The sequence below is a fragment of the Pristis pectinata genome, chromosome 3 (genome assembly GCF_009764475.1).
Source record: "Pristis pectinata isolate sPriPec2 chromosome 3, sPriPec2.1.pri, whole genome shotgun sequence".
Taxonomy (NCBI): Eukaryota; Metazoa; Chordata; class Chondrichthyes; order Rhinopristiformes; family Pristidae; genus Pristis; species Pristis pectinata.
In genome coordinates this window covers 104,447,135-104,463,011 of record NC_067407.1, presented here as the reverse complement: position 1 = coordinate 104,463,011, position 15,877 = coordinate 104,447,135, and the positions used below count along the sequence as shown (strand labels likewise).

The window sequence follows — 15,877 nt, the reverse complement described above, 5'->3', positions numbered from 1 at the left end:
TGCACACAAGTCTGTTGAAATATCAACTCATTGCAGGTATTCTTCCAATATACAATACAAAACCTACAATTTAATGACAGAAAATGTAATGGCATTATTGTATTTTAATTTATTTGGATTTATTAGAACACTAAGAGTAAAGAGTCTCCATTGTCTTGAATGTTGAAATCAGAATAGTTATAAACAAATATAGAAAGGATGTAGGAAATGCAAAGCTATCTAGCTTATGATAATACAACAACTTTAAGCATCAAGCACTGATTTTTTTTGTCATTGGAAAAGATCACTAAAAATGTTCTTCCCAAAGCAGTTTTTGTTTCTTTCTTAAGTATTAATAAAATATTAACAAGCTAATTTCTGTCTTGTACCATAGAAAACTAATATCCTATTGCTCATCATTCCTAAATAAACATCAACAGGGCCAAAGACAGTTGACACCTTTCGCTTCTATGTTTTGCAACAAAGTGATCCTATCTATGGGCAGCTGCTTTCCAGAGTGACTTATGTCACACGCAACAAAAAAGAAAGATTGGAAAACTGTCGACATTTGCAAAGAACAAATTGTCAGCCATCAACATTATAAACAAATATGACAAGATTTCATAAAACATGAAGAGAAAGAGTTCAGAAATATATGGCCTTATGGGCTTGTAGTGTGGCTTTGAGAAGTTGATTGTATATTCAGTTTATCAATCTGGGCCTTGGCTCATTTTATGGTTACATTTGATATGGTAAAATTGTAAAATTTTGTGTTAGTTACAGGTTAGGGTTGAACTTGTGAAAAGTAATAAAAACTTGCAAAAATATAATGAAAGGCAAAATACTGTTTGTGCTGAAAATCTGCAACAATAACAGTTATGTGGAAATATTTAGCAGTATCCAGTTATTATATGCAAGACAAACAGTAAATAATTCACATTTGCTACCAAATAAGATATTCAATGATAATTTGGGAAACATCAATCCCTTTCCATTCATACAACCAAACTTATAAATAAAAACAAATGTATTGAAAGATTATTATGCAAATTATATTGCTGAAGCTCAAATGTAAGTGCAGCTCATGTAATACAAATAGATGAAGAAAGTTTTTCTTCAACTTCTTACATGAGTTTCTGTGGGCCCATGAAAAGCAACTTTTATTCCATAGAAGACTGCTGCTAAAACAAAGTACTTTTACTATACATTTGCTCTAATAGTTTACAAAGCTAATGCGATGCACAATAGGTAAAAGCTGAAATTTCTGTCTGTTAAGTGGGTTTACATTGAGTGCCCGTGTTACTGTATTATTCATTTATTAGCTTCATTTTGACATGTGTGAGGCGGGTTGAATAGTTAGATGCAACTAAAAAAGGTCTATAATTGAAGCTATAATCTTGAATAAATTGGTTAATTTCTTTCTCCACATTGTATGGTATGATACTTCTCCCAAACTAGTTCACTCAATTATTATTTGTAAATTGGTCAGACTTTCCAGATACTTATACACTTGCTATAATAGTACTGGATAGAAATCATGGGCAAGGACCCCTTTAACTTTCCTGGATAAAATAAACTACTTTGGCACTTTTGCTAATACTTGCACAGATATTAAGATTCAATTATATTAAATTAGCAAAATTTCTTGATTTTTTTATTGTTTCACCCTGTCCGTTAGGTTTCAGCTACTTAGCATGTTTTTACTTCTTATTTTATTATCCTTCAAACAGTGAGAATACAAACCCAAGGGAACATGTATTTTTGTTTACAAAAATTCAAGAAACACTTCCAAGCAGAAGTCCTGTCAAGTGCAGACAAGTGTCATTTAGGCTGGAAACAGCTAAATCATAATTTTGACTAATTTCCAAAACTCTGAGTGTAGATATTCCACAGCAGTCCAATCTAAGCAGTTATTTCGGAACCACAATGATGGTGACCTCTACACATCAGAATCACTGAGATCAATGATTCCCCAGTGCAGTGCATGGGTCTGGAGGGTAACTATGGCAATATAACCACAATTTCAGGCAAATGCAATGAGTGGCATTAATGGCTTGGCAATGAATGTCCATTCCCACCCATTCTGTACCTCTTCCTCAAATGTCAGCTCCATTCATAGTTTTTAAAAATTAACATCTTTACTTGCTTTTGGTTTTATCAGCAAATAATGCAAATCATGTATCAGAGATCAGGCTCATGGAAACTCTTGGCTGGTAGCTTTAATTCAGGTGCTCAGAGAGCTTTTGTCTCCAAACTAAATCATGGAATGATATGGAAAAGGTCAAAACCAAGGTGCAATATCTCAGGCTATTTTTTGACGATTCTTTCTTACTCCCAATTGATTTCATGGCCTTGAAAAGAATAACTGATAAAATAAAATCTTACCTGATCTTCCATCTCTCTGAAAATCCACATGATACCAGTCTCCATCATTCACCTTCCTTTGAGTGGCTTTTGTTTTAATAGCACCAGATCCCATGTCTAGCAGAAGGTATAAATGCCCATCTAGCATTTCAATAGCAAAAAAGTCCACTTTTACTATTCGTGGATTTTTAGCATCTTTTTGGTGTCGTGGTTTGCCGTGACTAAAAAGAATCAGTCCATTTGGCTCAGTGGTGCGAAAGTCAAATGAGATAGAGCCTGTCTTTTTAGCATTCCACTTTGGTAGTGAAATAAATGACTCAGGGGTTTCAAATGTAATTGGGTCGAGTGTTGCAACATTCTCACATTTGAATGCCACCATGCCATGAATCTTCATCTTGCGATCTCCTTGTTTTGCAAGCCGTGATAATTCCAAACGGACATCATTGTTTTTATAAACCACCTGCAAGTGAAATAACAATGTTAATAATTGAATTCTTCAGAAAACTAATTTCAACCAACCTTATGAATATATCATGTTAGTAAAGATTAAGAAAAACATGCACTCTCAGCAGAAAAAGCAATGATAAGAAATACAAAGAATAATAGTCAACCGAGATATCATTAATGCAATGATTTCCCATTACATAATGCCAATGCTAAAAGAGAAACACTTCAGTTCCTCAACTTTTTGATGCCCATAGAAATTCACAAGGCTACTTTACTGTACTTTAACTTTGGATCACCCACTGACTGCTTGACATACCGACCACCAAGAATATAACTGTAATTTCAATTAACATATTTCAACAGAGATATTTACTGGGTAAAGGATAAGTGGGGAAGGAGGCAGACTTATATACAAATAAAAATTGCTGTAAGTGATGGAGATTGCACCAACAGAAATGCATTGAACACATTGCAAAACTTAGTTACTGGCCATCATAAATCATACATCATGTTTTCAACCAGAAGCCCAGGCAGAGGTACTGTAGGAGGGAGCAGGACATGAGAATAAGACCAAAAATAGTACACATGATCAATTTACAAATATTTGTAGATGAAATACTGGAATGAAAGAAACAGCTGCTGATTTCTGTTTGAGAGGTCCTCAGAGAAAGTGCCCTGTTTGGCGGGTTTTTGAAAGCAAGTGGTATTGACACTGAATGACAGCTTCTTCACCCCAAAGAATTCCATACAGTCTAAGATGAAGTTCAAAGACAAGTGCAACCATGCTGTCTGCCTAGCAATTGTTACTTTTCTTCCTTGAGTATCAAGGATGACAGGAGACTATTCATATTCTGATTTCAATAAAACCAACACTGAACTTCCACACGTGCATTGGTAAAATATGAGTTAAATTGGTAATTTGACTTGTTTTCCTACCAATGCTTACTTGCAAGTAAATCTTTACCTCCACTTTTTCATGGAGATATCAGATTCCAGACAAATTCTAGTAAGTTAATGTTGTTCTTAGAGCAACTTGCATTTAATTTGTATGGGGAGGAAGTTGGGGGGGGGGGGGTTGGGGCAGAGTGGACAGACATTGCCAAGATTTAAGACCTCTTCTGCTATGTGGAGATGCTGAGGACAAACAATGCTCTTGGGACTCGTGGTATTATTTAAGATGCAGGTTTGTGTGAGCACACCCGGGCATTTGCCTTCACATTTCTGCGACATGGTTAATAGGCAAAAGTTTTGTCTCTATCTCCGTTGGGCCACACAGACAGTGGTTACTCATTTTTACCATCATATTCACTGAGGTCTTTCCTGCAGAATCATCCAACATTGGGCAGAGAAAGAAGTTGTTGAGAATGATGATGGTCATGAAGAAAAGGAGGAAAAGAAAAATGTTAAGAATTTCTTCCTTCCAGAAAAAATAATGATTAATATTGATAAGGCAAAGGTTGTTGAAGTCCAGAAGTTATGCAAGTTCCCAAAAGACTTTATAGCATTTCCTGTCATTTATTTTCTCACAGACTATCAATTTGGTGTGCTAGGTGGGGGGATTACGGAACCAGATGATCCACAGACTCAGGTTAAGGAAATTACATTCTAACAGTAGAGACTGAGGAGACTGCAAGATTGCCTCATAGCCAGCATCATATGTAACAGCCGAGCCCAATAATGACTTCTTCAAGGAAGTACACTGCTATTGTCGTGGAATAGCCAACAGGTTAGACATAAATGGTGTTTGGTCAGTGTGCATCAGAATACAAATTGCTGTATCTGAATCCTACAGGGTTTTGGTGGTTGCCTTTAAACCAGGCAGTACAATTCTGATTGTTGGAATTGACCTGCATTTGTCAGGAAAGCAGCACATGCCAGGCATTTGACTGTCACTCAAGCGGCACACAGGAGGCAGTTTCAAGCTCCTCAAGCAGAAGCTCCAGACATGGAGCCAGCAAGAGTATCAGAAGGTGAAAACAGTAAAATGCCTTGATCACATGAATTTCTTACAGTGAAGGAGAATGAACACATTATTAACAGAGGTTAGAATGACACCAGAAAAGAGACACTTTTTTCAAGTTTACTTGTGTAATTAGGTAAATTGGCCTTGCATTGTCAAGTAGAGCTAAGAATACCTGATGTGCTTGTACACTGCAGGATAGATAGTTTAAAAAAGTCATTTATGAGAGTGTGTAGGAGGTGGATTCTGACTGTGATAACAAAGGTAGACTCTACTTAACAGATGAGAACATTTTATTGATGATTTGAATTCTGATGGCTCTTGAAGGGGCAGCGCGGTTGCTTAGCGGTTAGTGTGACGCCATTACAGCGCCAGCGATTGGGTTTCAATTCCTGCCACTGTCTGTAAGGGGCTTGTATGTTCTCCCCATGGCTGCGTGGGTTTCCTCCCGGTGATCCAGTTTGCTTCCACATTCCAAAGCCGTACGGGTTAGTAGGTTAATATGGGTGTAACTGGGCGGCATGGGCTCGGTGGGCCAGAAGGGCCTATTACCGTGCTGTATAAATAAAGTTTAAAGTTTAAAGAAGCTGTCTTTCAGAAACTCCATGAGTGATGGTAATCCCAACACTCTTCTGCTTCCAAGGAAGCTGGTCTTACTGCCTCAGGATTCACCAGGTACAGATAGCAATATTGTGTGTGACACAATAAACTATACCTATGCAAAATACAAAAACTGGAGTATATTACAAAGACCAATTCTTCTATCAAAGAAGTGAAAAGTACTTTCTGGTGTCTGATAAAAGATGTGTTCTGACGAAGTCTGTTTCTCTTCCCACAGATGTCTGAGCTGCTGAGTATTTCCAGCATTGTCTGTTTTTAGTTAGCAGTAAGAATTGAATGCCACCTGGGTGTCATCTCTTCACTTTGGGGAGTTCAGTAGCAATAAAACTGACCAATTACAGTTGAGCCTTGCTGTATTGCCAAACTGGATGAGTTCCCCATCTTTTCTGTTGTTGCAATTACTGATGAATGTGTGCTGAGACAACATTTTCAATGTGCTAGTCATAAGCATAATTAGATCTCGATGTCACTTTCACAGCCATAACCGTCCAGCAGGCTCATCCTGACTAATTTTAAGTCATACAGTATAGAAACAGGCCCTTTGGTCAAACTCATTTGTGTCAGCCAAGGTGCCTTCCTGAGCTAGTCCCATTTGCCTGCATTTGGGCCATATCCCACTAAACATTTGCTATCCATTTACCTGTCCAAATGTCACTGCAGCTTGTTACGTACATCTGCCACCCTCTGTATGAGAAACCTGCCTCAGAGGTCCCCTTTAAGTCTTTCCTCTCTGACCTTAAGCCCTACCCTGGGAAAATAACTTTGACCATCCCATCTTATCTATGCCCCTCATGATTTTATAAACTTCAATAAGGTCACTTTTCAGCCTCCTTTGCTCCAGGGAAAACAGTTCAAGCCTGTCTAGTCTCTCCTTATAACTGAATCCCTCCAGTCCCAGCAACATACTTGTGAACCTTTTCTGCACGCTCTCGAGCTTAATCATATACTTCCTAACGTATAGCGACCAAAACAGCACACAATATTCCAAGTTTGGTCTCACCAACGTCTTGTTCAACTGTAACATAACTTCCCAATTCCTGTACTTAGTGTCTCAACTGATGAAGGCAAGCATGCCGTATGCCTCTTCACCACCCTGTCTACCTGTGTCACCACTTTCAGGGAACTATGGACTTGTACCCCAAGGTCTCTCTGTTCTACAACACTCCCAAGGGACTTGTCATTCAATATGTATGTCATGCCCTCCACATTTGTCTGAGTTCAATTCCATCTGCCATTCCTTGGCCCACTTTCCCAGTTGACCCGATCCTGTTGTAGCCGTAGACAACCTTCTTCACTTCCACCAAGACACCAATTTTGGTGTCATCCACAAACGTACTAATCATGGCAATTACATTTCCATCCAAATCAATAATATGTATGACAAACAACAGGCAACCCAGCAACAATCCTTGCATCACACCATTAGTCACAGGCCTCCAATCTGAAAAACAACCCTCCACTACTATTGAGCAGGAGGTACAGAAGCACCACCAGGTTCAAGAACAGCTACTTCCCTTCAACCATTCGGTTCTTGAATGAACTGGCAAAACCCTAAATACTACTGTTTAGCCACATTATGACCACTTCGATCACTTTACACTAAAATGGACTTCGCTTTTTTTTGTTCTAATTGTGTTCCTTCTTATCAAGATAGTGTAAGGTTTATGTTTTTCTTGCAAATGCTGCTTATGAGATGCTATGTGCCTGTGATGCTGCTGCAAGTAAGTTCTTTTTTATTGCACCTGTGCATACATGTACTTGTGGATATGACAATAAACTTGACTTTGACTGTCTTCTTCCACCAAGCAATTCTGTATCTAATTGGGTAGCTCACCTGGATCCCATGTGATCTAACCTTCTGGATCAGCCTACCATATGGGTCCTTGTCAAAAGCCTTGCTAAAGTCCATGTATATATTGTCTTCTGCTCGCCCTCATCCATCTTTTTGGTCATTTCTTCAAAACTCAAATAAGTGAGATATGATTTCCCATACACAAAGCCATTTGGACAATCCCAAATCAGTCTTTGCCTTTCCAAATGCTGATAGATCCTGTCTCCAATAACTTAGCCACCACTGATAGTAACCTCACCAGCCTATAGTTCCCTGACTTATCCTTGCAGCTCTTCTTAAATAAAGGCACAACATTAGCTACCCTCCAGTCTTCTGGTACTTCACTTGTGGTAAGGAAGATACAAAAATCTCTGCCAGGGCCCCTGCAACTTCTTCCCTGGCTTCCCACAACATCCTGGGATACATTTGGTCAGGCCCCAGGGATTTATCCACTTTTCTGCTTTTCAAGACTGCCAGAACTTACTATTTGGTAATCTCAGTATTTGTTTTGTTCCATTGATGACCCACTTCTGATATTGCACTTTAGGTGTGCATCCTTCCCATGAAAATCTCCTCACTAAAGATATGCTTGACATGTAAAAAATTGTGTTGGTGGAATGTTGTATGAATTCAGGGTGAATTCATCTCATGTGCTGTCCTAGTTTCTTTTCCCTCTCTTCTGTATTACTCCCCTTCAATTACAATTGCAAACTAAGGAATCCCGTTAGGGATTCCAAACACTGTACCTCGTGACTTTTAATGTGGATGGGGAAAATTATTCCCATGACTGCACAATCCTTTACTTATCAAAGACAAGTGCAGTTCTGTCAATTTGAAAAATAAGAAATAAAATCACAATAAATCTAATACCAATAATCAGCACTTACAGATTTTTCTGTATTCAGATACCATAACATATCACAAAAAATAAATATCAAATGTCACAACAATAGACTATGAGTGCAACTTTTGAGAGTTAGTCACTCCAGAGCCACAATCACAGATTTAAATGTATTTAAACCATTTTAATTGATATTTGACAATAGATTCAATGGAGATCCAGGGGAAAAATATCTGTAACATAGAGAACACTTTACTCTGCTAAAACAGCATTCTGGAACTAAACAAATTAAGAGTGATTTTGAAGTCAAGATATTTTATAGCATTATAGGAATTAGTTTACTACTTTATAACCTTTGAAGAAAACCAACTTCACTGTTAGACGTTAGTGAAAAACCAAATGTGTGAAGTAGCCAAATATCACAATTTGCTTTCAGTATTCACATTTCAATAAAATCATTTGCATCACATAATGTTAAATATCTTGTAACAATAAAATGCAGTACATTTTGCCAAAATGTTGTTAATACTGTACAAATTTACATTAAGCTAAGAAAGATAATAAGTGCAGTAATAGGTCAAATTTTGAATAAAGGGTATTTGGCAATGAAGATACAGGAAGTGCCTTCATTGCCTTTGTTACTACATATATTACCATTCCAATTTCTAGTGCACTTTGAGCCGGCTTCTTTAAACTTGATTTGAAGTGATACTGCACACCAAATCCCATTCACTTATTTCATCAGTTATTTCTGACAAACAATGGGCCAAATCTCTTTGGCTATGTCCGGTGGTTCCAAGGACAACTCCTGGCATTCAACCATTCCTAGTGAAATAAGTTCTGGATTTATGCAGATCCATTACAAATTCAAAACTTATAAGTGCTAAATCTGGCTCCCCCAAATGTCACTATGTTCTGTCTCTGTATGGTCAGACCTGTGATAGAATTTCAGAGTCTATTTACTTCAGTGGGGATCCTTGACACAGGGAAAAGGAAATAAAAGCTTCAAAAATCATCTCAGTTTTTACAGCAACCAAAGTTTCATTCCCAGCTCTGCTTTCTGTCAAAACCAGTCAGGGTCATTCTTGGGTTGGGACCTCTGCACCAGCACCAAGGTCGCCTCATTCCAGAGGTCTCATCACCTGACTCCAGAATGTAGCGAGCTAATGAGATCTGCCTTCCACATTTGGCCCAGATGCCAGTTGCCTTTGCTTACAGTGTATATGCAAGTCAGGGTAGTCAATAACAATAAATGTAAAATAAAAACAATTGGGAATGAACAGTTAGGTGTGGTGGACATGCGTTCTTTTGAGAAATGACTAGCATGTACAGAAACAGCCCAGATTACATGAACACAGTGGGGGGGGTGGGGGTGGGGGTGGGGATGGTGAGTTGAGATAATAACTATGTGGGAGAATGAAGAGAAGTTAGAAGTGGAGCAATAAGCAGACAAACTGACTGGAAAGTATATAAACATGGAGGTAAGTGTGGGATGGAGAGCAGTAAACAGTCAAAGGGTTAGGTGTAGATTGGGTGGGTAGAAGAGGTGAATCACCAAGTAGAAATAGTAAGGCAAAAACAGAACGAGTTGTAGAGCAATAGGGTAGACATTTTAAAGCATGGAGAATGACTTGGAAACAAATAAATTGACCAATTTTAATTTCTTTGCTCTGTGAAAATTGGGCAGAAGATCAGTTAAAAATGACTGGGTGATTTACCGAATCTGCCCCACCACAAACTGTGTGACTACAAATTTAAACTGGAGGACAGCTGGTAGGAATTAATAGGATGGCCTCAACAAAGCCCAGCCGAAAGATTGACACATGCCCAAATGGAGAACTAATACTGCTTTCTAAAGCAGGACAAAACTGTTTTAATCACCTGAACAAGTCCAGAAGGTAAAATTTACAAGTGCAAGATTGACCCAAAAAAATCTTGACCCTTCCCAAACCTGAGCTAAAGCCCTCACTCAATTTTATATTCGTGATCAGCAAACTGGAATAAAATGTGTAAACACACAAGTTGTCAGTGAAGTATGAAATATTATTCAGGAATGCTAGCAGTCAAATCAGCTGGCACAATCAACCCAAAGGAATAATCTCCAAGGGCATGACATGAAATAAAATGTTGGCATTAATAAAAAAACAGATTTTTATATATGTTATGGAACAATATAACTTACTCAATATTGTTTAAAATTAGCTTATTTTTTACTTCAGTTTTTCAAGCAAAGAACTCCTTCTATATTCAAAGCTCCAAAAATGTATTCTTCACAAAGATTACATATTTTTGCAACCTTACATAAGAGGTGGGGAGTGCAATAGCAACATGGGATATTTTACTATGTTTAGGAAGCTTTTAAAATGCAAATTATTCATCCTGTTAAACTTGCTCTTACAGCATGTGATGCAACCTCTCCATTCACATGCTGACTTAAGATTTACCTATGCCTATTGTTTTATTTAAATGCACAACCATACCTCCCTTTCCTCCATCTGCTACCAATACTTACCTTAGAGATCAATCCCTTAATTATCAGCACACATACCCAAATTTCATTGGCAGCACTATCCATGTCTGGCTGTCATCATCAATGGATGCACTCAAATATTATGCCAACAACAGAAATCAGAAGTATAAAATAGAATACCAGGGGGAGAAAGCAGACTGCTAAAAATTCCAGAGCATAATTCAGAAGAAGATACATTGGTAATAACCAACACCACAGCCTTCTGCAGTACTGGGATTGCAAGACTGATAATGCATTGAAGCATGGAGACATAATTAATCTCCATGATCCACATATCTTACAAATCATCTTGAGTTAACTTCAGAAATTAATTATATGTACTTCAACAGCCAAAAAGATCCCAAAACTAAATCAAATCCAAAGCACATAAGCACATCATTACTCTCATTCAGCCAGCACCCATCCACCATACACAGGTATAGGTCAAATCCACTATACACAGGTTCAGCACAGTTGTCATTGGCAAGGCTGTCAAAGGGTCCAAAATTCCAATTATCTCAGAAGCTTGAGCAGATACAAGAGCTGCTTGCAAGAAATCTTACTGAAGACACAGCCAGCTGGAAATTTTGCTGCACTGAAAAGGCATATTAAAGTGGTGTTTCCCCTTTCAATAACTTTCCAACTTAGAGGAACAGAGTTGACGACATAATATTGCTCTGTTTCTACTGAGAAATTTTAGTCCAGTCTTTTTTTTTCTTTTTTTTTGAAATTTTTCTGTTTAGTTTTGTTTATATTGTTTATAATTTTTCTTACTGATTTGTTTTTTTTTCTCTTTCTTTAAATTTATATAATAAATCTTTTTCTTTCCTTTCTTTTATATTATATTCATTTACTAAGAGGTCGTTGAATCTCCAGAGTTTTTTATATCTTATTGTTCTTTATGATTATCTATGCCATGATTGTTATCCAGATCTCTTTGTATTACATGTGCAAACATTGATGCTATATATTAATCTGTATTAATTTGAAAACTAATAAAAAGATTGAAAAAGGAAGAAACTGGTGTTGCATTGGAGGCCTTTAGCAGTTTTGTGTGAGGTCCTGGCGGCAATATTCTGCAGTGCATGAGCCTCAAGGCAAAGGTCTTTCATTTGAAGGTTTCCAGCATCACAGAGCTTCAGAACAGAATCAGTGGGATAGCTGGCTTTGTGAGGTTCACGCTTGATGGCTTAATCATGACCCTCTCCTCATGTGCTGATTGGGGGTGACAGTGTTTAAATATCAAGGCCCATGTCAGCTGAGAAAATGTGTTAATTGACAGCAAGGCTTTGACCTTCTTCCTTCTGACTCAGAAAAGAACTACCAATTAGACTTAATGGCACTGACAGCAATGGGCAAGTCTTCCATTCCCTAGCTGATTAAACAAAAATAATATTGGCAACATGCTTTCCATCAGAAAATAAAACGTGTTGTGATGGAGACACTGAGAGTTCAACATGTTTATCATAGATCACACTGTATAAAGATTAAAGACGAATACAATCCAAAATTAGTTCACATGTTTAACTTGAAGATAGCAAACCTGTAATTATTTTAACATGAAGGATACGCATAATTACAATGCAGTGCAGTTTACTTTTTAAACAGAACTGAACAATATTAATTGCTAGTCAGAAACTGCATCAGGTGAATAGCCTTCCAGAAATGTTTAGATTACTTATCACTGATGGGACAATAATCAGTCAATTATAATAATTATTGAAGCTGGCTTTTAACTGTAACATTACTCAAATAATAAATACTGCATTGTGTTTCTGACGTTAAGAAGATGTAGGATATAAACACTGAGTATGTGAAGTTGATCAAAGGATAAACTCTGAGAAACATCTGTAATTTTCATCTTCCTTGTAATTGGGGAAATTGTTTTTTTTTGAATGCAAGCCTGTCTTTCTGCAGAAGGCTTAAATTCTGTAAACTAATCTATAGCCTCTCATTAGCTGCTCTAAATATTTATTTATTCCCTGAAAATTAATTACTATTTACAAGTGAATGTTAATTCAGGAAATATTCTTTCTGACCACTTCTGTAAGAAGTAATGTACGAGTCCCGTAATCTATTTAGGAACTAATTAGATTTATGTTTTGAATATTTAAACCAAACCTAGAAAATATTTTAATTTGAAAAATTTGGCCTATATGGTGTTTTTTCTCTGTGAAACAGAACCAAATCTGAAAGCATGAAACAAATCAAGGTGACAGCATTTCTTACTCAGGCTTTTTTTAATGATAAGAACCAATGCCAAGTTGATATGTATTCATAATTCAGAAATGGACACCCAGGAAGCAGCATATTTGGCTTTCACAAAAAAAAATGTTAACAGCATGAGATCACCGATTTTTCTTTATGAATTAAGACAAAATTCTAACATGCCTGCAAGAATTAGCCAATAGAATTAGTTATCGATAATCAGAAATACTCTCCCCCTTTCTACCCTTTCCTCTACAACTACCCTCAGGAATCACCAGACAGAAATCAACCATTAAAAGTTAAACATTTTCAATGAGCATTTAAACATTACTGCACTTTTAATAAGATACTATAGTTACTTTTGTTTGTTTTTAAAACTGGGCAATGTATCTGTTGTCATGCCTGCCGTAAAATAGTTAAAACAGCATAATGCACATCAGATGAATGTAATGAGTCAAGTGATTTGCAGATGATTTAACATTAAAATAGACTACTTTTGCTTACATAACATAATAGTTCAAAATGAAGCAATACAGGGCAATGTATTTAGAGATAAGAATTATTTCCAGTTTATAGATTAATATTACTATTTGATATAGTTCTCTTTGGGCACAATCCAGAAACTGTCCAAAATTTTCTCAAAAATTTGCAGGTTAGGCAACTTACAATTTCCATTGCTGTGTATTTGCTTAATTATAAATGAAATTAGCCAGCATAATAGAAAGTAATCATTCAAATGCATCCCTTGGTGTATTTATGTCATAACCTAGTGCAGCTTTACAGGCAAAAATGTTCTTTTCATCACAATAAGCAATTTTTAATGAGTGTCCAGCCTTCCACTTGGTTTACAATCAGGTAAAATAACTTAAAATAAACAATCCTGAAACATTTAAGTATTTCACAAGTATATAGTTGTCACTTTTAAAAATATTTTTGATATGATAATATTTTTAATCATATGAGATGTGCCTACCAGTGCGAATATCCCAAGACCATGAGGGCTACTTGATGCTTTTTCTCTAACCAGTGTACCACGAAACTAGCAAAATCAACCTGGAGGTATGACCAATTCTGGGGGCAAGGTCTGATTCAGCACATTAAACTCAAATAGTGGAAAATACAAAGTTCAGAGTGATACTCTTAAAACTAACTTGATTCTTTTTTTTGGTACTTTGGCTTCTTTGGCCCAGACTGTGCTAAAAATGCTTGTGTAAATGCATGGCAGCTGCATTCTGTTGCTGGGGTGCCAACAGAGATATTTACATCTTTGGTAGCCACAGGTGAGGTACCAGAAGACTGGAGGACAGATAACGTTGTCCCCTTGCTCAAAAAGGACAGTGATGATAAGCCTGGAAACTAAAGGCTCGTGAGCCTTACAATAGTGGTAGGGAAGTTGTTGGAGAAGATTCTAAGGGACAAGGATTCATTTTCACTTGGAAAGAAAGGGACTGATCAGGAGACAGCATGGTTTTGTGCAGGTGAGATTACGTCTCACAAATCTGATTGAGATTTTTTTGAGGATGTAACCAAGGAGATTGATGAATGCAGGGTACTAAACGTCCATACGTACTTTCATAAGACTTTTGACAAGGTCCTGCATTATAGCCTGGACTGGAGGATTAAGGCACAAGTGATCTGAGGTGTGTTGGTGACTTGGATCCAAAATTGGCTTGGTGATAGGAGGCAGAAGGTAGTGATGGATGGGCATTTCTCTGACTGGAATCTGTAACATGGGGTGTGTATAGAAGATAGAACATTACAGCACAGTACAGGCCCTTCGGCCTACGATGTTGTGCCAACATTTTATCCTGCTCTAAGATCTATCTCACATTTCCCTCCCACATAGCCCTCCATTTTTCTATCATTCATGTGCCTGTCTAAGAGTCTCTTAAATATCCCTAATGTATCTGCTTTCACCACCTCTGCCGGCAGTGTATTCCATGCATCCACCACTCTCTGTGTAAAAAACTTACATCCTTCCCATACCTTCCTCCAATCACCCTAAAATTATGCTCCCTCGTGTGAGCCATTTTATTGGTATTGGTATTGGTTTATTATTGTCACTTGTACCAAGCTACAGTGAAAAACTTGTCTTGCATACCGATTGTACAGGTCAATTCATTACACAGTGCAGTTGCATTGGGTTAGTACAGAGTGCATTGACGTAGTACAGGTAAAAATAGTAACAGTACAGAGTAAAGTGTCACAGCTACAGAGAAAGTGCAGTGCAATAAGGTGCAAGGTTACAACAAGGTAGATCGTGAGGTCATAGTCCATCTCATCATATAAGGGAACCGTTCAATAGTCTTATCACAGTGGGGTAGAAGCTGTCCTTAAGTCTGGTGGTACGTGTCCTCAGGCTCCTGGTAAAAGTCTCTGACTGTCCACTTGATTTATGCCTCTTATCATCTTGTGCACCTCTGTCAAGTCACCTTTCATCCTTCTTCACTCCAAAGAAAAATGCCCTAGCTCGCTCAACCTGTTCTCATAAGACATGCTCTCCAATCCAAGCAGCATCCTGGTAAGTCTCCTCTGCACCCTCTCTAAAGCTTCCACATCCTTCCTATAATGAGGCGACCAGAACTGAACACAATACTAAACACTGAGCACTTGCCCACAGAATACTAAACTCCAGTTTAGATGTACTACAGGGCATACTGCAGGGATCGGTGCTGGGAACTTTATTCTTTGTAATATATATGAATGATTTGGATGAGAACGTAGAGGGTATAGTTGGTAAGTTTTCAGATGACACAAAAATTGGTGAAGTTGTAGTTAGAAGATTGTTTAAAGATATTGCTGGACATGGATGAACTGGAAAGCTGAGTAGAGCAGTGGCAAATGGAATTGAATCTGGACAACTGTTGAGGTAGTGCACTTTGAGTATAAGAGTTGGGATGTCATATTGCAGTTGTAAAAAACATTGGTTAGACCAAGTATTTTGTATAGTTCTGGTTAGCATACCACAGGAATGATAATGGCAGCAAGAGACAGGGTGCAGAAGAGATTCACCATGACGTTGCCTGGAATGTCAGACTGTAATTATAAGGAGAGATTGGATAGCCTGGGTTTATTCTCACTGGAACGTAGAAGGCTGAGGGGTGATCTTAAAAAAAT

The 15,877-nt window shown here is 37.6% G+C and overlaps 1 protein-coding gene across 16 annotated transcripts in view; it reads right to left on the bottom strand.

Moving 5' to 3' along the window:
• The window catches only part of nrxn1a (neurexin 1a), a 1,334,105-nt gene that overhangs the window by 717,199 nt on the left and 601,029 nt on the right, over positions 1 to 15,877 (bottom strand). For all 16 annotated transcript variants that reach the window (XM_052010794.1, XM_052010792.1, XM_052010793.1 and 13 more), the window contains one exon: positions 2,365 to 2,803. In XM_052010794.1, coding sequence (XP_051866754.1) covers positions 2,365 to 2,803 — 439 coding nt within the window. The remainder of the gene's footprint in view (positions 1 to 2,364; positions 2,804 to 15,877) is intronic.